This window comes from Lutra lutra, chromosome 16, assembly GCF_902655055.1.
Source record: "Lutra lutra chromosome 16, mLutLut1.2, whole genome shotgun sequence".
NCBI classification, from domain to species: Eukaryota; Metazoa; Chordata; class Mammalia; order Carnivora; family Mustelidae; genus Lutra; species Lutra lutra.
In genome coordinates this window covers 23,360,148-23,382,297 of record NC_062293.1, presented here as the reverse complement: position 1 = coordinate 23,382,297, position 22,150 = coordinate 23,360,148, and the positions used below count along the sequence as shown (strand labels likewise).

At 55.1% G+C, this 22,150-nt stretch overlaps 1 protein-coding gene across 4 annotated transcripts; it reads right to left on the bottom strand.

Annotated features, from left to right (window-relative positions):
- Positions 1-685: 685 nt before the first annotated feature.
- Positions 686-16,617, bottom strand: GPR179 (G protein-coupled receptor 179). Of its 4 annotated transcripts, XM_047708823.1 has the most exons (11): positions 16,285-16,617; positions 13,622-13,709; positions 12,972-13,207; positions 12,082-12,150; positions 11,610-11,719; positions 11,050-11,285; positions 10,735-10,873; positions 9,965-10,070; positions 9,248-9,394; positions 2,479-7,690; positions 686-2,245 (listed from the first exon to the last, which is right to left on the bottom strand). In XM_047708823.1, coding segments are annotated over exons 1-11 (6,441 nt in total). In that variant the 5' UTR covers positions 16,381-16,617; the 3' UTR covers positions 686-2,243. The 4 variants fall into 4 exon arrangements, with proteins under 4 accessions (XP_047564779.1, XP_047564777.1, XP_047564780.1 ...); XM_047708821.1 differs by having other exon boundaries at positions 686-7,690; XM_047708824.1 differs by lacking the exons at positions 12,972-13,207; positions 13,622-13,709; positions 16,285-16,617 and having other exon boundaries at positions 686-7,690; positions 11,610-11,993; positions 12,082-12,142.
- Between the last annotated feature and the right edge of the window lie 5,533 nt (positions 16,618-22,150).

Sequence of the window (22,150 nt, the reverse complement as noted above, 5' to 3'; positions counted from 1 at the left end):
CCGAAGCAGCCAGTCTTGATCATACTACTTAAGTCTCAACCCTTTTGGCTTAAAATGTACATCAGTTTGCAGCATTTTCGCTGAAGTGAGGTTTGGCCACATCCTATTTGCCTGAGCCCTGGATTAAGGCAAAATGAGAAGGCAAGTGCTATCCGCAGGATCCACAGCTGGGCACTGTGGAGTGAGGGGAAGTAATCCAGGGAGGGGAGGAGAGCAGAGAAAGGAAAGAGTGCACTTACTGGGCACGTGACTGACTGATTTCTCTGACTATGTAAAAACAGTGCTTCAAATGAGCTGTTTCCTCCCACTCCCCCAGATGGGTCTCAGGGGTCTCCAGATAATCCGGAATAGCTGCTGAGCACTAGCTGCCACAGGCAGCCAGAGGATAAGTGCCGTTTCCATTTTCCCTTGGGGTCAGATCCAGCCGAGCGAATGGCCCAGATGTAAAGGATTGGCTCGAAGGCCTGGGCAGAGTCCGTCTGCAGTGCCAGCCACGGAGATGGGGACTGGCTGACAATTAGCCAGACCGCCCCGAAGCCCCAAAGGCCGGAAGGCTGCAGTGTAGTTACCTCGGGCTAACTCTTGTTTCCCTACCTGTCTACTGTGCCTATTTAAAAACGTTGGAAAAAGAAAATCACCATAATGAATAAGCTGGAGCTAACATGAAAGAAAAAACAAGAAAAAACATAATTTTTTCCCATGGTTTATTTCTCAGTAGGGGTTATAGGAACAACTTTTCTGTTCCCAGCGAGACCCGACCCAATGGACTTGTTCTGATGTGTGGTTAGCAAACTTCTCATCAGCTTAGAAGTGGGGAGGTTAACTAGCCAGAGCCCAGAGCAGCAGTACGCTTTAATTACTGCTCTGAAATCCCAGGGCAAGGGACCAGGTAAGTGGGAGAGGGTAGATAGGAGAACAAGGGCATCTGGTCCCTGAAAGACTGGGTTTTTCCATTCTTTGTTTTTGGAAATGGAGGATTTTGTTACTTTTTCTGGCAAAGTCTTGAAGCTGCCCAGAGTATGTATATGCAGACTCATTTTTTCCCCCCATTGGGTATTTGGTCTCTTTGTTTTGTCGTTTTCTCCCCTGTGAATGGCATCAGGGTCCACGCAGTTAGAGGGCAGGCTTACTGTCATCTTCAGGGTCCCTGCCAAGCTCTGCCATGTCTAGTCTACCTGTTTCCTCCCCCCACCTAACCTCTGCCAATGCCAGGGCTTTGACCAGTACTTTTCTCCTTCCTCACTTCCCTCTGATAGTATCCTCTCATTCCAGCACTCTTCTCTAGGACCAGTTAAGCAAGGGTAGCCTGAACTGAACTCACTTGAGAGGATAGAGCCGAGCTCACTAAGAAAAAGGCTTTGTGTTTCTATGATGCCCTTTCCCCCACCTTCAGACCTCGAACCTGCCTGGCAGGGTTACTCTTTCTGAGGACAGTTCTTGGCGCCGGCCGTAAACAGGGCCTGCTTGCTTTCTTGCTTCTTGGAAAGGCAACTGCTGCGGGCCTCTTGTTACTGAGCAAGTGATTTGGAGCGGTACTCACATCAGAACGGAAACCCCTGGCTCCCGTTATACCAACAGCTGAGCAGGTTCCCTTTGATGACAGCCCTGGAAGCCTGGGAGGAGAACGAGCCAGAGAGGTGAACTCGAGATGCAAAACATGGGGCAGAAGTGGGGAGAAACCATCTGAAAAAGCTAGTAAGGGGCACAAGCAGATGGAGAGGGTGTCTGGAAGGGAGGGCTCCCCCTGGGAGGACTTGGAGCCCCTGCCTTACCTCCTGTGCTCTCCATCTCTGGTGTTGCTTTGGAAGCCACATGTTGGTAAGGAACTAAGATTGCCCGATTGGCTCTCTATCAGCAGCCAGCAGGGTGGGCATGAGGATCAATACGGCAGAGGGGAGAGCCAAAGTCAAGATGGCAAGGTCCTTAAGGCATTTCAGACCCCTCTTGAGCCATTTAAGTTTTTCCCCAGACTTATCCTTGAACTTGAATTAAGTGACTTCTCAAGCTGCCTACGGTGACCTTCACAGCCTTCCTCAGTCCCTAGTACTGCCAGTGCCTTGCATGGTTTCATTTCTTCTCAGAAGATGGTCAAGAAAGGGGGTCTCCTTATGAGAAAACGTGGGCTGGGCCTGCTGACTTCCTTCACCCCTGACACTGGCTGCAGAAGCGGGCGTCCAGACACAGCTCGTGTTGAGTCCTCTGGATGGGAGGATTCCCCTGAAGCAGAGGGTCTGGCCTTTGTTCTCTAGAGCAGGAACAAGAGTAGGAAGTGAAGAAGGGGTGAGACTCTTGGGGTCTGAGCCACCCGGTCTTTTACAGTTTGTCTCAGAATGGGTTGACTTCTGGCCTTGTTGGAGAGGGAAGTGGCCCAGTGTCTCTGACCCAGCTCTTTGGGAACACGTAGGACTTGAAAAGGACCTTGGCCTCTGAAAACCAGCCGCCCGACATTCGACTTCACGTGATGGCATTGTTACTCACAGTCCCAAGGATAGACCATTGGCGAGGAGAGTTCTTCCTGTGGAGCTGTAGAAGCCCCTTCTCCTTGGTCTCCAGTTAAGGAGGAGGATTCCTGAACCTCAGCTTCTTGGAGACTCGGCTCTGAGGCTGAGCTCGTCCTCGGCCCACGTCCTGAGGCTCCTTGGAGTTCTCTGACACCTTCTGGAGTAAAAGTACTGCCTGCCTTACTCACCTCAGGGCGGGCGCTTTTGCTTTCTGGAAGGAAGCTACCCAGAGGACTGTGGACTAAAAGGCATGGTGGGTTCTCAGGGTCTGTGGGGAAAAATACTTCCTTCTGAGTTGCTGTTGAAGCCAGAAGGCCGGATTCCTCAGATGGCACTCCAGTTCCCTCCCAGTCACAGACATCTGCCATGATGCCCTTTATCTTATTCCCTTCTGGATCTGTGACTTCCCACTGACACACCTCCGCCATCCTGCTCCTTGCACGGCTGGCTCCCTGGGGACTGCATGTGGGATGGCCAGTGCTGGGAGCATCTGGCTGGGGGCAGGGTGTTCCCGAACCTCTGCCTTCCTGGGGGCACACGGTCTCCTGCTCTCGGCTGACTTTTGCTGCTTCTTTGGAAATGTGTTCTTCCGTCCCTCCAGAGGCTGACTTCTGAAGGTACATTTCTCCCTGCCCTTGGGACTTTCCGTCCACCTCTTGCCCCAGTCCCCCTTTCTCTGCAGCTTCCTTATTCACCTCCCAAGGGCAGATTTCCACTTCTTTAGCAGATGGAGCTGCTTCTGCTTCCCACGGACCCACTGCTGCCACCTTGGCCCCCACACTGCCTGCTGCCTCCGAACTGCCTTTGCGCCTGTCAGAAGCTCGCGGGGCTGGCTGTGGAGACAGCTCCCCACAGTCTTGACTCTCCCAGGGACACACCGCCTCCTGTTTCCCATCTGCCCTCTCTGGCTTCTCCTGAACCACCACAGCTTTGGGCTCTGGTCTTCCTGGGGCTCTCCCCTTCTCCTCTTGAGGTGGCCCTTTTCCATCCTGGCTTGCCGTCCCTTCGTCTGGGGCCCTTTCAGGCACCTCCCAGGGGCAGATGGCAGCTTTGGTGCTGCTGTCAGGTTTAGGAGTATCTAAGGCAGGAGCATCCCACGGGCACACCTCAGTGAGCCTGACCCCGACGCTGGCCAGTGTCTGAGAGCCAGCTGTAGGCTGGTCACGGCCCTGATGGTCAGGGTAAGAGACAGCGCCTGCCGGGGCCATGCTTTCCCAGGGACAGACAGAGTGTAACTCATTGCTTGCTTTTCCCCCATGGTCAGTAGTGAATTCTCCTACTATTGAAGATGGAGCTCTTTCTGGGGTTTTGTGTCCTGGGAGGGAGCCCGTCTTTGGGTCGTGTGTCAGGTGCCCTTTCTCTGCTGCCTCATCCCTCACTTCCAAGGAATGTCCCTCAGCCACTTCACGACTCATGCTGATGGATGAGTCTGAGACCTCAGGGCCCTCCACCAAGGGTTCCCTCAAGCCCTTCTCCCAAGGACAAACAGCTTCCTGCTCTTGACTCTGTTTTGTCTCCCATTTTGGTATGTCTTCTCCCAGGGAGGTGAGTCTCTCCTTTTCTAGAGTTTTCTCCCCCTGCCCTGCTAAGTCACTCCTCTCTTGGTCCAGTCCTGTCCCAGAAGCTCCTTCATTCGCCTCCCATGGACAGATCTTGGCTTTCTCACTGGCAGGGACCTCCTCCACTTCCCAGGGACACACCTCAGCTGCCCGGCAGCCCACGTGGTCCAGTTCCTGGAATCCAGCTTTTGGTCTCTCTGTGCCCAGAGAGTCCGAATGCCAAGAGGAGCTGCCTGGATCCAAGCTTTCCCAGGGACAGGCCACCTCCCGCTCCCAGGCTGGCCTCTCTGGCTTCTCTGGAGCAGTAACAGCTGTCTTGCTGGGTCCAGGACGTGCAGAAACCTTTCCTGTGTCATTTGGAAATTTCCCAAAGGCCTCAACTCCCAAAGCCCTTTCCTGCCCTGCTCCAGCACCCACCTCCCAGGGACAGACCTCAGCCTTCTCAGCAGACACAGTGTCCTCCATATCCCATGGACAGATCTCCGCAGCTTTGCTTCCCACACTGCCTGACATGTGGAAACTGGCTCTGGGTCCATCTGCTTTTTGAGGGCCTGATTGTGGGGAGAAGCTGCCAGGGTCCACATTCTCCCAAGGACAGACTGCTTCCTGCTTTTGGATCTGTCCCTCAGGCTCTTCCCCAGCTGTGCCATCTTTGATCCCTGACATCCCAGGCACTTTCTCCTTGTCCTTTTGAGATTCTCTTGCTTTTGCTGTCTGGTCCAATGTCCAGTCGTCCCTTATTCTTTCATCTACCTCCCAGGGACAGAGTTCTGCCCTGGCAGGTGTTACTTCCTTTGGCTGTGGCCTGGGATCTTCCCGGGGACCTACCTGTGTTGCTCTGCTTCCTCCCTTGCTAAGGAATTGGCCACCAGCTTTGGTTGAGGAGCTATCTAGACATGGGCGGGATGGCCCAGGGTTTGAGGTCTCCTGGGGACACACTGACTCCTGCTGTTGATCCCTTTTCTGCATTGCCTTCCCAGCCTGTTCTCCCATCTCTCCCATCTCTCCAGGCTTCCCAGGAAAAACCTGTCTGGAGGCTTTCCCCTCTTCCTGGAGAAAATTTCCCCCTGTCCCCTGACTCAGCATTTCCTTCCCCACTACCTCATCACCTAGCTCCCAGGGACAGATCTCTGCTTTCCTGGTAGGAGCATCTCCTGCCTCCCACGGACACACTTCTGAGATGCTACTGCCCACACTCCCGGAGCATCCAGGGGCTCCTGGGGCCGGAGTGGAGACTGCTGAGGGGCCCCGGAAATCTGTCCTCTCCCATGGACAAAAAGACTCCAAGTTCCCACTCAGTTTCTGTTCTTTCCAGAAGATTGCTTTCTTGGAGGTTTCCTGCTTTTCCTGGGGAACCTTCTTCATGCCCTCCTGGAATGGTTTCCCATTCCCTCCCTCACATGCCTCCCAGGGACAGAGCTCTGCCTTGGCAGTGTCAGCTGTACAAACTTCTGGGCCTGTGCCCTCCTGCTGATGCTTCTTCACCTCTCCAGCCTCTCTCCTGCCCAGTGCCTCAGACATGCCCTTGGTTCTGTCAGAGTCCTGAGAGACTGACCAGCAGGACAGACTCCCAGGATCGGCGCCCTCCCAGGGACACACGGCCTCCTGCCCCCTGACCAGCCTCTCTGGCTTTTTCCGAGCAAAAACCACCACACTTTGGGGCTCTGACTTTTCTGAGGCTCTCCCTCTCTCTTGGGAGTCATCGAGATCTTGTCGTAACGCCCCCTTCTCAGGGGCTCCTTCGCTCGCCTCCCAGGGGCAGATCTGGGCCTTGTAGCCACGGTCAGGCTGACACACTTCTGACTGGGTGACTTCCCTGGGGCACATCTCTGCCATCCTGTGGTCAGCTCCGCCCAGGGACTGGAGGCCAGCTTTGGGTAGTTCCCGCCACACAAAAGGGGCTTCTTTTGCTCCCTCAGCACTTTTGTCCCCAACTGTGCCTTGGCTGGCTTGCCTCAGTGTAGCAGACCCTGCTTTACCTGCTCTCTCTCCTTTCCCCTCCCCTAGACAGTGGGATGTCCTCCTGCCTCTGTCTTCTTGTTCCCTGCTGCCCTGCCAGCGACAGACTTGAAGCATTCTGCTGGTGTGAGTGTTCTGTTGGTTCTGGAGGGACTCCTCATCATCACAGGGTGCAAGAGCGGCCTGCTTATTCACAGCCTTGGGCCGGCTTAGCCTGGGGGACCTGGGGCATGGCTCCACACCCTCGCCCTCCACTGCAGCTCTGCCTTTCTCCTCTGTCTCAGGACTCCCTTTCCCGCTCTCCTTCTCTTTGTGAGTGCTCCGGGAACGAGTCAAAGCTTTGATAGCCAGGCCTAGACTGTGCATGGAAACCTGCTGAATGGGGGTCTTGAGGCTGTGGGATTTAGAGAAAACCTTAGACTTGTCCTCATCGCCCTCATCAGCTCCCCCTTGGAGGTGTCCATCCTCTGTGTTCCCCGCATTCTCCCCTGTGCTCCTTTTCTCAACTGCAACAGAGAGGGCTCTCCAGAGCTTGGCCCGAGCTGGGGAAGGGGAGAGGCTGCTCCGCTCTGGCCCTGAGGGGCTTTCTTGAGCCACATTTCCTTTCTTGACTGGCAGTTCTGCATTCTCCCAGGGGCAGATGAAAGGGAGTAAGTTGGGGCTTTGGGGGGGCACGGGGATTGGTGCCAGGACAGGGACTGGTGTTGGGGCTGGGGCTGGGACCGGGGCTGGGACTGGGGCCGGGGCTGGGGCCGGGGCCGGGGCGGGAGCTGGCATCAGAACTGGAGCCAGGGTGGAGGTGGGAGACAGCATCCTTGGCTCTCCCAGGCCCGCTCCAGACAGGGTCATGATGGGTGTGGAGACCTGGTGCCGGACGGGCGGGTGAGGCAGCCTCCTGGCAGCCTCCTCCTGAAGCCTCCCTGTGGCAGCGGCGGCCGTATGGGAGCCGTCCACGCTGCGGCTCTTGGCCGGGGATGGTGGGGCTGACAGGGGGGCCCCTCGAGCTCGCTCCAGCCTCCTGGCCGACGGCCTCCTCACTGGGCTCGCCAAGGCTGCCTCGGCCTTCTTCCTCTCCTCCCGCTCCTTGGCCTGCCGATAGGTCTCCTCCAGGTAGGCCTGGCTGGCCACGAGCAGGGCCTTTTCCCTGGAGCCCGCCACCACGCTGAGAGACTTCTGCAGGGACGTGGGCCTGGCCCTGGGGAGCCTCTCGCACACTGTCAGGTTGTGGGCGCTGGCGGACCTGAAGCCCAGGGCAGGGGGCCCCTCCACCGACTCCTGACCCTCCCTGCTTTCCCTTGAGGCCTTCTTGGCCAGCTTCCTGCACAGCAGCGAGTCAAGGAGCGGTGGGTCCTGCTCCTGGCGGTGACCCTGGCGCTCGTGGTCATAGGTGCTGCGGGACTTGCGCAGGGCTGGGGTCCCCTCGGGGTTCTGGAGGCTGGAGCTGAGGAGCCGGCGGCGCGAGGAGCCAGGCAGGCTGCCCAGGCCGGGGGAGCCCGAGTCCCGGGAGTGCTGGCGGGCCAGGGCCTCCGGGAACTCGGCCAGGTACCTCATGAAGGAGCGGCCCAGGCCCTGGCGCGAGCTGCCTCGCTTCTTGGGCAGGTGTGGGTTGTTTGCAGCCATTTCCTTGGTCTTGTGGACCTCGAGCTGGGCATAGAGCTTCTTCAGCTCATCCTGCGGGGAGGGAGGCATGAGGGGAGCAGATGGAGCATGGAGCTCTCTCCAGGGCCTGACTGCCCTGCCTCCTGCTCTCCCAGCCATTATTTGGACCATTTTCTCTGGAGCATCTCTTCCCACCAAGCTGTGTCCCTTCCCTGCTTAGACAACCCTCAGGATCCACCTGTCCTCTCTGAGTCACATCTGCTTGGTTCTGAGGATGCGGGGGGCACTCCTTTCTCTGTGATCTGATGGAAGCCACTTGCCTGGGTGACAGGAAGCCTGGGTTGACCAGCCTTCATGACCCAGCATGTGCATGAAGGCTGTTTTCTCTTTTTTCAGATTTTATTTATTTGAGAGAGAGCATGAGTGGGGGTGAGGGGCAGAGGAAGAAGCAGATTCCTCGCTGAGCACAGAGCTTAATCCCAGGACACGGGGCTCCATCCCAGGACTCCAGGATCTCGACCAAAGCTTAAGGCAGCCGCTCAGTGGACTGAGCCACCCAGGCGCCCCCTGAAGGCTCTCAGAGCCTCTGCTTCTACGAGGTAACAAGAGCTGGCTGCCTCCTGTGAGCGTCCTCAGGAGGGTCACGTGAGATTGATGGTGAGAGAAGTGCTCTATTCGGGTTCAAGTGCGGGAATGGGAATTTGAGAACCTTCTACTTTGGATTCCTCCTCAGAGCCAGCATCGGCATAGGGACGGGGACTGTGTGCTGCTCCGCAAAGTAGGGGTATGGGCTGGCATTGCTGTGGCCGAGCACCTCCACACTCTCTGGCCTCCCAGCTCGACTGGGGCCTCAGTTCAGCCTCTTCCCCAGGAGGCAGAGCCCAGAAGGGGAGGAGGACACGGGGGAAAAACAGGCAGAGGCAGCTAGGACAAGGACGAGTTGGGAGATGCAAACAAGGCAGGGGTACAGGGAGGCCCCAGGGGAGATGGAGACAATGGACAAAATGGCTTCCTGAGGTTGTTCCCACACCTTGGGTTTCATCAAACAACAGGCTGAGACCGCCAGGTTTCCTTATTTCCTACCCACTGAGTTTCTGATCTGGGTTCCGTGACTATGATGCCCCTACACTGAAAAAGAAGGGCAAAGATGCTCTCCTGATGTAAGACTCAGGAAAAACTTCCCTTCTCTAAGACTGCCAAGTCCAGGGAATGGATGTCCCGATGTGGAAATTTCTGGTAGTCGCTAACTGTGTGAACTATGCAGCCCCGTGGTTGGCCCTAGGGTCACCAAGTGCCCAGATGTCCTGTCCCTCACGACTGCCCCTGCTGGGTGGGAGTGGAGCGCCACCCACCGCCCTGCCTCTCACTTGCCAAGTGGCCTGGGTTTCAGGGATGCATGTTCTGGGCTTCTGGTGGTCTCTTCACTTAGGTGGTGTGTGAAGGCATCTGAACAGTCAGGGGAGGTGGCTGGAGAAGGGAAGGAGGAAAGGAGGCAGGTCTTCGAGAGAGGGAAAGTGAGGGTCAGGGGAGGGGCCTGCAGGATACATGGCCCAGGCTGCAGGGCAGCAGTGATCCTGGCCCAGTCTCTAAAAGCAAGCATCCAAAGGAGGCGAGGAGGCCGGCTCCTACCCGGATGTCTCCAGCGTCCAGGCTGCGGTCGCTCCAGGCTGAGGCGATGCTGCTGTCCAGGTAGGAGCCTGAGCGCTGCAGGTCCAGCTCGTCCTCGTACACCTCATCCACCATCTCCTCTAGGGGAGGAGCCCCCGGCTTCTGGAACTGGCCAGGATGGGTGTGATGGCGGGGAAAAAAAAGAGTCAGTTCTGCTCCCTGTTTACTCCTATTCCCACCTGCTCCGGGGAATCCATCTTTACTTGGGGCACCTTCACCCCCTCTCTAATTCGCAATTCTGAGGGCAGGAAGAGTTTTGCTCTCTGTCATCCTCCCTGATTTTCTTTAGCTCAGAGACTGGGGAGAGTGGGGTCCGACGCAACTGCCCCCACAATTCCTAGCCATGGCCTTCAGCTCCCTGACCTATCTCTCTGTAACTGCTTCCAAGTTGATTTTTCAGAGTCCACCACACTAAACTGCTAGGTGTGTTACAAAGACCCCTCCTGCCCTAGCTCTGATTTCCTTTGCCCTCAGATGGGAGGCAGAGAGACACTGTCGCTTCCTCCCCACCCTCCACCCCAAGCGGGCTCCTCCCACAGGCCCCTGCGGCTTCGCCCACTCTCCCCCAGGGTGTCATCCTCACTCTGACCTGAAGAGGGCGCTGCGGCGGCGGCAGATCCACGGTGCCCTTACCAAGGGGCTGGGGTAGGCTCACAACCAGGAGAGGGGAGACCTCACCTTAGGAATGAAGATCAGAGCCAGTGTGGTGGTGACGGTGCTGTGGGTGTGGAAGAAGAAGAGGAGCAGGGTCCAGTCTGGGTGCAGGGAGGGAACCAGCAGAAACCTGAGGGTGTGAGGGAGGGGAACATCAGCTCTCAGTGGCAGGGGCCTCTTCTCCCTCACCTGTCTCACTGGCTCACCTCCTAGCTTCAGTCCTGATCTCTGTGGAGCTTCTGGGTGGGTAGAAAAGGGCACTTCTTCTTCTTGCCCTCTCAAGGATGTAGGTCCTACCTCAAGGCTCACATTAACCCCCACCTCTGAGAAGCCCTCCCAGACTACTCTTCTCTGGTCTCCTAGAGCACAGATTCGTGCTCCCAGCTCTGTTATGGATGCCCTGTGGGTTGATTCTGCCTTTGCCACACCACCAAGTCCTTGTGAACATTCACAGCAGGCTTGCTGCTGGAGGAGCTGAGGTGTGAGGGGGAAAAAGGCAGGGAGAATTGAGCATGTGTAGGAGGGAGCACAGTGGGGATGCCGGACATGTGGCCTAGGACTAGGAGGAGAATTAGGAGCAGACATGCTTCCTCTTTTGGGGTGCTGCATAAGACCTGGGGTGCAGGAAGGGTATCTGAGGGGAGGGCCACCGATGGCGGAGGGGCCTTTCTCCCCTGGCTGAGGCCTGGCTGCATGGCGAGGATGGCTGTGGGATGGGGCTCCTAGGGCCTGGGAGAGGCGAGAGTGGTGGGCGATGGGGAGGTGTGGTGGGTCGGGGTGGGGGGAGGCCTCACCTGGCCGTGTGGAAGGCAGAGGAGAGAAGCAGCTCGTTGTGCAGGGCGATGCTCATGTAGCGTGGCTCATGGAAGGCGGAGGGAACGGCTCGGGTGGCGTAGCACAAGAAGCTGCCCCAACATAGGAGCAGCACCTCAGCTGTGGGGGAGTGGGGGGCAGAGATGCAGGCACCAGCTCAGCAGCTGGGCGGTGGCCCCTCTCTGTGCCAGGTGTGCCGGGGGAGGCGGGGACTGGGGGCAAGGCCAAGGCGGGAGGACCCCTGCAGGTGCAGCATGGAGGTTCCCAGTGAGGCGGGCTCAGCGGAAGCAGCTCACCCACAACCATGATGTAGTCCCAGCGGTCGTGATGGCAGAGGTAGAAGTGGCGGCCCGCAGGAGTGTGGCCACGGGCCACCAGGGGTGCATGGCTGCCTCTTTCCAGGGCCCCCGCCGTCCACATCACCAGGAAGGCCAGCATGAGCAGCAGGAGCAGCCCCAGCCGCTGCAGCAGCCGCCCATTGCTGAGGTGGGGGCCCCGCTGGGCCGACCGAGACAGAAACAGCTGGAGAACTCTACAAGGGTGCGGGTGGTGGGGAGAGGCATAGGCGGAGGGCCAAGGAGAGGGGCCAGGTCTCTGGCCTCTGTCCATGGCTTCCTTCCCCTCCACACGTGCCTGTCCTCCTGTCCTTCCCATGGTTGGCTGCCTCCCTGCCCCCCCAAAATGCTGCATCTGAGGAGGGCTATGGTGATAGGGGTGGGCCTGGGGTGGGGGTGGGGGGGTGCACCGGGGAGTAGAGCTGGTAAGGGTCTGGCTGGGAAGAACTCCACCCCTTTCCAAACGAGCTGGGGCTGCCTGGAGTGAGCAGCCCCAGAGCAAGGTCTGCCCCAGACCCTACCTATAAAGCTTGAGTATAATGGTGCCGTAGACAGTGGCAAAACCCAGCAATCGGACCCAGCGGAGAGCGATACAGCGGAATACACTGGGCTTGAAGTACAGAATGAAGACCTGGGGAGTGCGGGAGGGGGACAGAAGTTGGGGCTCTCCCATGAACTTCCTCTTTCTGATCTGCTGCCCTTTCCAATAGCCTTGGCACAGAGGCATCATCACCTCCATCCCTCAGAGGAGCAGCTGAAGTATCAGAGAGGTTAGGTCATTTGTCCTAAGTCACACAGTAGGACATCGAGCTCTTTTTAGCCAGGACTCTTTGGCTTTGGAGTTCACCAGGCCAGCCTGCCATTTGTAGATATGAGTATGGAGATTTTGAGGTCTCTGAATTTCTCTAAGGGAGCAGAAAGGAGGTAGGATTCTGGGGTTTGGAGGACACCAGGCAGGGATCACGTGGGGTCAGACTCTGGCCACAGACTCACAGGGAAGTAGAGCAGAAGGGATCCAAAAAGGATGGCTTCCAGCAGGACAACTCCAGAGGTTCGGATCCTCTGTGAACCCAGGAAAGAGAGAGGTGTGTGAACAGGGCAGTGGTAAAGCAGAGCCTGGACGATTGTGGGGGAGAATCTCAGGCCTGTTTTAGGAGTCACTTGGTGGCCCTGGGCTAAGGTCTTACCCTGTAACATCAGCTCTGCCCTCTTGGTCCACAGCCACGCCACCCCCCCAGTCCCACCACAGGCTAAGACCAAGGTTGCACGTAGCATCTGTCCTCCAGCCCTCGCCCCCTGCCTCCCCAATCCTAGAAGGGGCCTGATTGCAGACCTGGGCTCCAGTCACAAGCTGCTGGAGCTAGAAGGATCCCACACATTCCCCAGACTTTGGGTCAGACTGCTTCTTTGTCTAGGTAACCCCTTCTCTGCCTGGAAATCAGTTAGTTGACCTTCAAGACTGGCTCAAATGTCATGTTCTCCAGATGGGCTTTCCCAGGCCGTCTCAAGCAGGACAACTGGGTCCTTTCTTTGAGCTCACATGGCAACCAACACACACTTCCATCCTTGCCTCTGTTGTGCTGCGTTGTCATTTTCTTTATAGGCCTGCTTCCTCTGTTCAATTGGGAGCTCCAGGGGAGTCTAGACCATGTCTCCCTAGTGCCTACACTGTGTTTTGAATCAAGTCAATGCCTACACTTAACAGGCAACAAATCTAAGGCAATGGGGTCACTTGCCCAAGGTCACCTGGTGTGTTAGGTTAAGCATGAAGACCAGAACCCATTTCTTCTGAGTTCTCGTCTTAGGGAGCCTCTGGCCCCTAGGTGATGCTGGGGACCCAAGGGACGGTAGGACACGTGTAGGAGAGGCGGCGCCTTCCTTACCTTGCTCCGGCGGCATCTGTAGGAGAGCAGCATGCTCAGGAAGACGGCCAGCATGCAGCAGGCCTGGCAGGCCAGCACGGCTGCCCGAAGTGCCGAGGCTTCCTCCACCAGGCATGGCCTAGCGTCCCTGCAGCTGGTGCAGCCCTCGGCACACGGCTGGCACCGCAACAGCCTCCCGGAGCTGCCATGTGGGGCCCCGAATTGCCCAGCAGGCTGGGCAGCACTCTCTCCCAACCCTATAAAGAACAAGATGGCTGCAAGGAGAGGGTCCCGGCGGGGGCATGCCAGCCTTCTCTCCCACGGGTCACCATAGCTCTCTCCCTGCCCTCCTACAGTTGGTCACCACCTGGGGCGGGCTGGGAAGCAGGGCGAGTGAGGAAGTGGATATTCCCAGGGAAGGATCGGGAAACAGAAAGAGGCAATGCTAGGCTAGGACTCACTTCGAGGCTCAACTTGCATTAGACTGGCGTGGTAAGGGCTCATTTTCAGAAGGTGCAGACACCCCCCCAGTGGATCCTGCCTGCCTTGCCTGCTTCTCTCCACCTTCTGCCCTTGCCCCACAAGACCCCTGCCAGTGTCTCACCCCAGCCTTTTCTCCCCAGATGCCCCCTCCACCCAGCCCAGCCTGACCCTCACCATGGTTAACATACCCCCAGAGCGGCTGGCCCCATAGAAGCCAGGTCGGCAGCGGCAGAGGTAGTGGCCGAGGACAAAGCCCTGACTGTCCAAGGGGACACACTGCAGGCATGACAAACACGATAGAGATTTATATGGGGTTTTCGCTCCTGGGAAGAGATGGAGGGTCCGCATACCTTCCTATTCACAGCACCTGCTCCGTATAAGGGACACCCCCCTACACACTAGAAGTCCTCCCTAGTCTTTAGGAATCCTTCTCTCTCTGGAAACCCTACTCTATTCCTGTCATCATCTCTTTTCAACAAAGAGTTTGGGAAGAGATCACCCTTTTATTCTGAGAGGCAATGACAGGAGCCTCATAGATCCCATGTCCCAGTGCCCAGCTGTTGCTACAGTGAGGCACCGGGGGAGGTGGAAGTAGGAAGAACTTGGAGTCCAATCACATCTGTGTGCCTACATCCTGTTTCAAAGGGTCCCCATCACCTTCCACCTTTGGTTCACAGGTGGTTTGAAAAGGCCCCCACAGAGGAGAGGCTTCCCCTACCAGGGGCCATCTGGCTTTGGCACAGGACTGATTTCCCCAGCCCTAATGCCAGGCTAATGCCAGGCTGGTGGGATGCCAAGGCCGGCTCTTTATTCCACCTCCATCCATTGATGTCTGCCTAGCAGGGGATGGAGCAGACCTCAGAGCCAGGCAGGGGAAATGAGCACATGCATGAGGTCAGATCTGCTGGAGGCAGTGGTTAGGGACAGACCTAACAGTGGGATGAAGGAAGGGCTTCGCCCTGGGAGCTTCCACATTGAGCACCTGACTTCACCTAGAAAAGTTACACGGTGGTACTTCTGAAATCATGGCCCAGCTTCCCTTCTTGCCAGGAGCACGAGAACGCGCTATGTTCCCACCAGCGTCTGCACAATCAGGCCAATGTGTACTGAGACGTGCTGTGGCTGGGTTTAATAATGCACTGAATAATGGGAGCCCTTCTCCATCCCTGGACTTAGAGTTCCAAAAACATGTGCCCCAAAGAGCCACAGATGCCCAAACCCGCCCCACCTCCCAGCAGGCTGCAGGGCTCGCCTTGGCTTTGGTTCAGCTCAGGCACGACACGCGGTCAAGTGCAGCCGTGGAGCAGATTATTATTAGTTCACTGGCCTCCCAGTTTTTTAGTCCCGGGCTTGCAGGATTACCAGCCATTGTTTTCCATTATCCTGATCTCCTGCATCCATGGCTTTGAGTCTGCCAGCACCTGGCTTGGGTTCCCTCACCTTTACCAATCCCAGAGCTCTTCAAGCTCCTTCTTTGGTTAGAGTCCTCCCACACCCCAACCAACAATTACACTTAAGAGCTCTATCAACATGGAGAATGTGGTCCAGGAGAGGGAAAGGGGATGATTAATAGGGGCTTAGGGAGCGGTCCTGGGGATGGATCTTAGGGCACCCAGTACCAAAAGGGAGAACAGAGAGGGAGGCATACTGAGAATTCAAAGGAATGAGGGAGACTATCTCCATTGGGGGATGGGGAGCAGGCTGTAAGTGTCCTCACTTTTTTTTTTTTTAAGATTTTATTTATTTATTTGACAGAGATCACAAGTAGGCAGAGAGGCAGGCAGAGAGAGAGAGAGGAGGAAGCAGGCTCCCTGCTGAGCACAGAGCACGATGCCGGACTCCATCCCAGGATCCTGAGATCATGACCTGAGGCGAAGGCAGAGGCTTAACCCACTGAGCCACCCAGGCGTCCCTCACTTTTTTTTTTTTTTAATGTAGGTTCTACACTCAATGTGGGCTTAAACTCAAGGTCCCCAGAGATCAAGAGTCACATGCTCTACAGACAGCCAGCCAGGTAGCCCCTCACTTTTTTTTTCTATGTTCGTGTTTTTTTATTATTCATTCAACTTTAAGTGCCTATTATGTATCAAGCAGGAGAAGTTGGGAACTTCTCAGAAATGACCATCAACATATCATTTCTGAATTTTCTTTTCTTGTCTTTTAGTTTTTATTTTTTATTGAAGTATTTTTTTGACTGTAAGTGTCCTCACTTTTAAATAGCCTTGTTTAGGGGCGCCTGGATGGCTCAGTGGGTTAAAGCCTTTGCCTTCGGCTCAGGTCATGATCCCAGGGTCCTGGGATCAAACCCCACATTGGTCTCTCTGCTCAGCAGGGAGCTTGCTTCCTCCTCTCTCGCTGCCTGCCTCTCTGCCTACTTGTGATCTCTGTCTGTCAAATAAATAAAATAAAATCTTTAAAAATAAATAAATAAATAAATAAATAGCCCTGTATCTCAAGGTGCCTGGGTGGCTCAGTTAAGTGTCTGCCTTCAGCCCAGGTCATGATCTCAGTGTCCTGGGGTGGGCTCCTTGCTCAGTGGGGAGTCTGCTTGTCCCTTTGTCCCTCCCCCAACCACATGTGCGTGCGTGCACACGTGCACGCATGCATACACGCCTACTCTCTCTCTCTCTATCTCAAATAAATAAATAAAATCTTGAAAAAATAAAAATAAAAAAAATTAAAAGACTGGAATCTCATTTCTGTCTCTCTCATCACTAGGGATTCCCTTGAAGCCCTGAGGCTGATATGCTTTGGTCAGTTGCTCCCAGGAGCTGGGTGGTGGCAGGGATGGGAAAGGGGAAGGGAGGCAGGACCCCAGGGCCCCCTCCTCCACTGTCCTCCTTATCCTTACCTGGGTGCTGTTGAGATCACACAGGTGTGTGTTGGAGTACCAGCCTGGCCCACTGGCACACTGATTGATGTCCACGCTCTGAAGGTCTATGTCCATCTGCACCTGCCCCCTAGGGCAGTGAGTTGGCAGTTAGGGGTGCAGCGAAGGGTGCCAAGGTGGTCATGTGTCCTCAGGCCCCAGACCAGGGAGCATTGCAAGCTTTGCAAACTTTAGCAGAGCAGTTGCAGTGTGCAAGGACAGAGGGCACACCTGTATTTCATTTCTCCAGTGCTATTCATCCTCACTGTTTCTGTGGGCAACAGTCTTCTTCCCTGTAGGTTGTTCCCTGATATCCCTCAGCTTTTCAACATCCTAGCATTTCCTGTTTCTATCAGTGGGTAGACGGAGGGGGCATGTCAAGACATGTGGAAGCTGGCTCTGATGATCTGTCTGAAGGGGATTTTCACACTTTTCCACCGCATGTATGCGCGCGCGCACACACACACACACACACACACACACGCACAGGCCCTGAACTCAGCTATTAACCACCCCTCACTCTACCCAGACCAGATCTGAATTGATCACAGCATAGGAACTATGGAATGGAGCTGCCTGGCCCCAGAGTTCCAAAACTCTGCTCTGGGCTGAGTGGGGAGAGCTGGCTAGAGGCCAGGCTGCTGGCTGGCAGGAGGGAAAGCCTGTTGGGAGCAATGAATAGGGACACAGAGCTGGAAAAACAATTTGATTGTTGCGTGCCTTGCAGTTCTGTGCCCATTTGCTGCCTCCTCCCCACCAGGGTTCCCAATCACCTCTTTATTCCGGTTGAAGGAGGAGGTCAGTCATTTGAAGAGTACCAGTCAGGACAAGCAGGACTGGAACCCACTTGATGTGAGAATATAGCCACTGGGAGTGACCCTGAGGACCTGGCCAACTCCTAGACAGAAGGGGCAATGAATGGTTCCCAAGCTTCCCCCCCCAAGAACTTTTCGTCCCTTGGAGAAGCCTCCTTTTATAGTTCTAGATTGCTTAAGAGCAGCAGGTTGGACTCTTGGAATGCCCATGAGACTACTCGTGCATGGCCTATCACTGTCATCCACACTAAGCCTGCTCCTGCCTTCTCCCCACTCCCCAGACCTGGGGGCAGAACTGTGCCCAGCTGTACACACACATATGTCTGTACCTACGTACAAGTGGGTTGATTCATACGCACTGTGTACACTCACACCTGTATGTGCTAACAGACAGTTACAGATTCCCAGAGTCAACTGCAAATAGCTGAACGCAAATAGGCACATCTGTGCCCCCCCAGATACATATGTGTGTGCCAAATGGCCCACGCACAGCTGGCTGGACTCGGGGCCCCCACCCCCATGTACCCGCAAATGTGTCAAAGACTGCGCAAACCCACTTACCTGACCTCTGGGCTGAGGTCTGGCTGGAGACCATAGAAGGTGGCAGAAAGTGTGACAAGCCAGCCAGGACGGAGCCGGCCCTCCTGGCACTCCAGGAAGGGAGGAGAGAGCTTCACATGCCTCATGTCCCCCACATAGCCATCCCCCTGTGGCCACTTGGGGCTGCCGAGGCTCCCGAGGTCATTGGTCAGCACTCGCTTCTGTAGGGCAGAGGTGTCCGGGGCCCTGGTTGGGCTCTCCTCCTGAACTCTGCTCCCAGACAAGTCCTGAAGGAGGGTTTCCTCCCCCATCCGTGTGGCCTGTAGGGCCAGAGGCAGGTGGCTGGCCCCTGGCGGAGGGTCAAAGGTCAGAAAAGCCCGGTACGCCCTTGGGTCCCCCTCGGCCACGCTGCGGACCAGTGCCTGGTACCACTCTACATCTTCCTCCACACTGGACTCGCGGATGTCGTTGGCCTGCAGCAGCATGTTGAGGAAATTAGCAGCCTGGGCAAGGGTGCCCGCTGCCCTCCATAGGACTGGGGGGAGCCCTGGGCTGGCTTCTGCACCCTGGGCTTCGTAGCGTTCACTGCAATTAGCCCCCGACAGCTGTCGGGTGTCTCCAGAGTAGAGAAAAGCCAGGGCTGCCTCGGCTCCCTCTTGGGGCACCCACAGGGGCCCAGACCCCGGTTGGAAATGAGAGGACAGAGGTGGCCCAGCGTGGAGGGGCCGCGGACCCCCCAGAGCCCAGCTGCAGAGGAAACAGCAGCCCAGCAGTCCCCACACAGGGTGGAGCATGACCCCTGCTCTGGGGCCCATCCTCAGGGCAGCTCTCCGGTCCCTAGGGGTCCAGGCTGCCTGGGTGATCTAGGGGCTCACAAGAGCCCAGGCTGAGGCTGGCTGGCTCCACGCCTCCTATCCTCGCTTTCTCTCTTCCTCTCTCCCCCTCTCTCTCACGCTGTGCCGTCTTGCCTGTTTTTCCTTCTCTCTAACGTCATCAGCTGGCTTCTGGATGTAGGCATGAGGGCTCTGCCCCTCCTCTCTCAGTGTGACCCCCCATTGCAAACCCTCTTAATCCTGGCACCACCCCTTTCCCTCCTCCTCTCATCCAGCATCTAGGCTCCCTTCCCCCACTGGGCACCCCACATCAGCTCCAGAGAGAGATGAACGGGAGGGGAGAGAATGAGACCAGACCAGTCGCACTCTCCCTTCCTCCCTCCCTCTGCCCTTTGCTCCATTAGGAGAGATGGGCAAATCCAGGATGGGGCACCATAGCAACCGCAGATGAGCTTGTGCCCCTCTCTCCTCCCCTCTGCTCCACTCAGCCTCCTGCAGCAATAGCAACGGGCATGATAAAGGGCCAAGCTGCAGCTCCTGGCAGGCAGCTCTGGCTGCCTGTACCCCCCTGACACTGTGCTGCCGAACTTGAATTTGAGATTGGGGGTGGTGAGGGCGGGGAAGAGAGCCTAATATAACCACAGCCAATCTCTGAACAAACTGTGGCAGTTCATCAAGAACTTCTTGTGTGCTTTATCTCAACGGATCTTCCCCACAAGCATGTATGGGAGGTCAGTATTATCCCCATTTCACAGATGCAGACACTGAGGCTCAGAGACTCACCTGAGATCACATAGCTCACTTTAAGTTGAGACTCAAGCCCAGAGCTCTGACTCCCCACACTGGCCCCCATCAAACTCCCATGACCCTGTTATTCAAGACTAGTTACTGAAGAGTGAATCGAGGCCCGGAGAGTTTAAATCTCCCCACCCCCTGCAAGGATCACACTGTCATTCATGACCTCCAGCAGGTCTTCACCTTCCACTCAGGGGAGCCTCTCTTCTCCAGCACCACAGAGGTAACAACCACCAATGGGGTGTATATACGTATGTGTGTTTGCGTGTACGCATGGGCACTTGTGTGTAATGAGGACAGAGAGAAGACAGTGAACAAAGTTTTGCTTCTGCTTCACACACCTTCATTTTGTCATCCTAAATCCCATCTTCCTTTTTTTTTTTTTAAAATCCCATCTTCCTTTATTGAGTTAGTACTGCCTTGGATCCAGAGGGTGTGGATTCTTTCTTTTTCTTTTTTTTTTTTTTTTTAAAGATTCCATTTATCACTGGAGACAGAGAGAGAGGGAGGTACAAGAGGCAGGTCAGGGCAGAGGCACAGGGAGAAGCAGACTCCCTGCCAAGCAGGGAGCCTGACACAGGGGTCGATCCCAGGACTTGATCCCGGGACCCCAGGATCACAACCCAAGCCAAAGGCAGATGCTTAACTGACTTAGCCACCCAGGAGCCCCAGAAGGGTGTGGATTCATGCAGGTAGCCATAGCACAAAGCTCCTGCCTTCCTCTCCCTCCATCTTCCATCACTCTTGTGCTCTCCACTCTCCCACTCCCAGAGATCTGGCCCCACATACACAAGCTGTCTCTTGGCTTCTTTCTCTCTCGCTCTGCCCACTCCCTTAAACCTTTGATGTCCCAGAGCACTGAGTGTATGCAGGAAGGGATGGGTGATGATTTTAGAAACTCCCTTTGCTTTACTGGTGGGCTCTGCAAACAGTTCTGCATTGGATCCTAAGTGAGAACGTCAGAGTGGGGGGGGGGAGGGGCTTGAGGGCAGCCGCCCAGCAGAACGCCTATGATGGCAGAACTGGAAGGGCCTCTAGTCCAGACCTTTCTCCGATAGAGAAGGAAAATGAGACTAAAGCTGCAGGTGGGCATCGTTGACCTTCTCAAAGCCATGAAGCTGCTTGTGAGTGGAGTCAGACCTGTAGGATGCATGCATAGCTCTCTCCTCAGCCTTTGTGATTCCGTGTGCTAAGAGAGAGGGATGGAGGGGAAAAGACACCCATTCCAAGCTCTGGGTCTTACTGGTTACTGTTAGTGGAGGGTCACGAACACACTGTATGAAGACATGATAGTAATAATCATTTTGATCCCCCAAGAAGCTTTTCGTAATAATAACTACTAACATTTGTGTCGTGTTTTCGCATTTCTGTGTAAGCTTTCACTTAACCCCCACAAAAGCCCCTGGGCTTTTTAAAAAATTTATTTAATTAATTAATTAATTAATTTTATTTTTATTATTAGTGAACTATTTTTGCCAATAAGACACAGGTTCAAAGATACTAGATTAGTTGCTCTTGGTCGTCCATCCAGGAAATGGCGTGAGTAGGACTCAGAGTAGCTGGAGAGCTCTAGAGGGGCAGGGATGGTCCCTGTCTCCCTCATCACTGCAGCCCCGAGACCTAACCCACCACTGAACGACTAAGTGACCTCAGGAACAGCTTCAGTTATCTGGGTTTCTCTTCCCTAACCTTTGAAACTAGGGTCCTACCACTTCAGGGACCACCTAGATGGGCCTCAGTGAAAGAGAGATGTGTAGACGCAAGACCCATTCAACAAATACACACAAATTCAATTCATATAAAGATAACACTTCCTTTGCTTGAAGCTGAATTTTCAATGCTTTTTCCCAGGACCTGGGCTCTAGGCCTGGACATTTAAGGAAGTGGAGAAAGGCAGTATTCCTTGCCCTGCCTTAGAAAGAGCTTGGGGTGTCTGGGTGGCTCAGTCATTAAGCGTCTGCCTTCAGTTCAGGTCATGATCCCAGTGTCTTGTCAAACCCTGGGTTGGGCTCCCTGCTCAGCAGGAAGCCTGCTTCTCCCTCTCTTTCTCCCTCTGCTTGTGTTCCCTCTCAGGTTGTCTCTCTGACAAATAAATAAATAAATAAACGAATAAATGAATGAATGAATGGACATAAATAAACAAACAAACAAATAAATAAATAAATAAATAAATAAATAAATAAATAAATAAAACAAAAAAAACAAAGAGCTTGGATGTGTTGCCCTATGTCTCTGTGTGCTCTGGTGCTGGGATGGTACCCTAGATGGGGACTCACCAGGTGTGGACAGAGCTTCCTTCCCATGTCAAGAAAGTAGCTGGACAGCAGAGGGCGCTGCAGAGCTACAGACTTTGTATTCATAGGCTAATTAATCTGTTCTGGGGCCAGGGAGGTTTTCCAGAGACAGCCAGGGATCTTGAGCGGTCGTCTTAAGCCTCTGGAGTTCTGTGATCCTGTAGCAATTTCTCTTTTTTTCTCCAGAAATCTGAGTGGCACTTGCCAGGGAGCTGAAGGAAAGTGGGTGGTTTTTGAATTCCACTGTACCTTCTGGAATTGTGTGACCTTAGCTAAATAGCTCTCTGAGCTACAGTTTCTTCATGGGCAAGGAAAAATGGTTTGTTGTGCAGAATTAGACATGAATTTGTATCAGGAGCCCCTTGCAAAGCATGAGGCTGAACAATTATCCCACGCTTCTATTTCAGTGGTCCACTCTGTGGCAGAAAGCGTCTGTGGCATGGGAAGAGTCCATAATGGGTGAAAAACAGATCTGGCTCCTGCCCTTGTGGAGTTTACAGCCCAGTAGGGAAGACAAGATTTTAATCAAATAACCCCACGGAGAGATGAAAAATCACAGCTATGTCGGAAG

Excerpts from the sequence above, each read along its gene's own strand:
- GPR179 (XM_047708821.1), bottom strand. The coding sequence starts at position 16,380 with ATGGACATAGACCTTCAGAGCGTGGACATCAATCAGTGTGCCAGTGGG. Across the intron at positions 11,720-12,081 it reads CCCTTCTGCTCTACTTCCCT|GTCTTCATTCTGTACTTCAA; the intron begins GTGAGTCTGTGG and ends CGCACTCCCCAG. Across the intron at positions 11,286-11,609 it reads ATTATACTCAAGCTTTATAG|AGTTCTCCAGCTGTTTCTGT; the intron begins GTAGGGTCTGGG and ends GCACCCTTGTAG.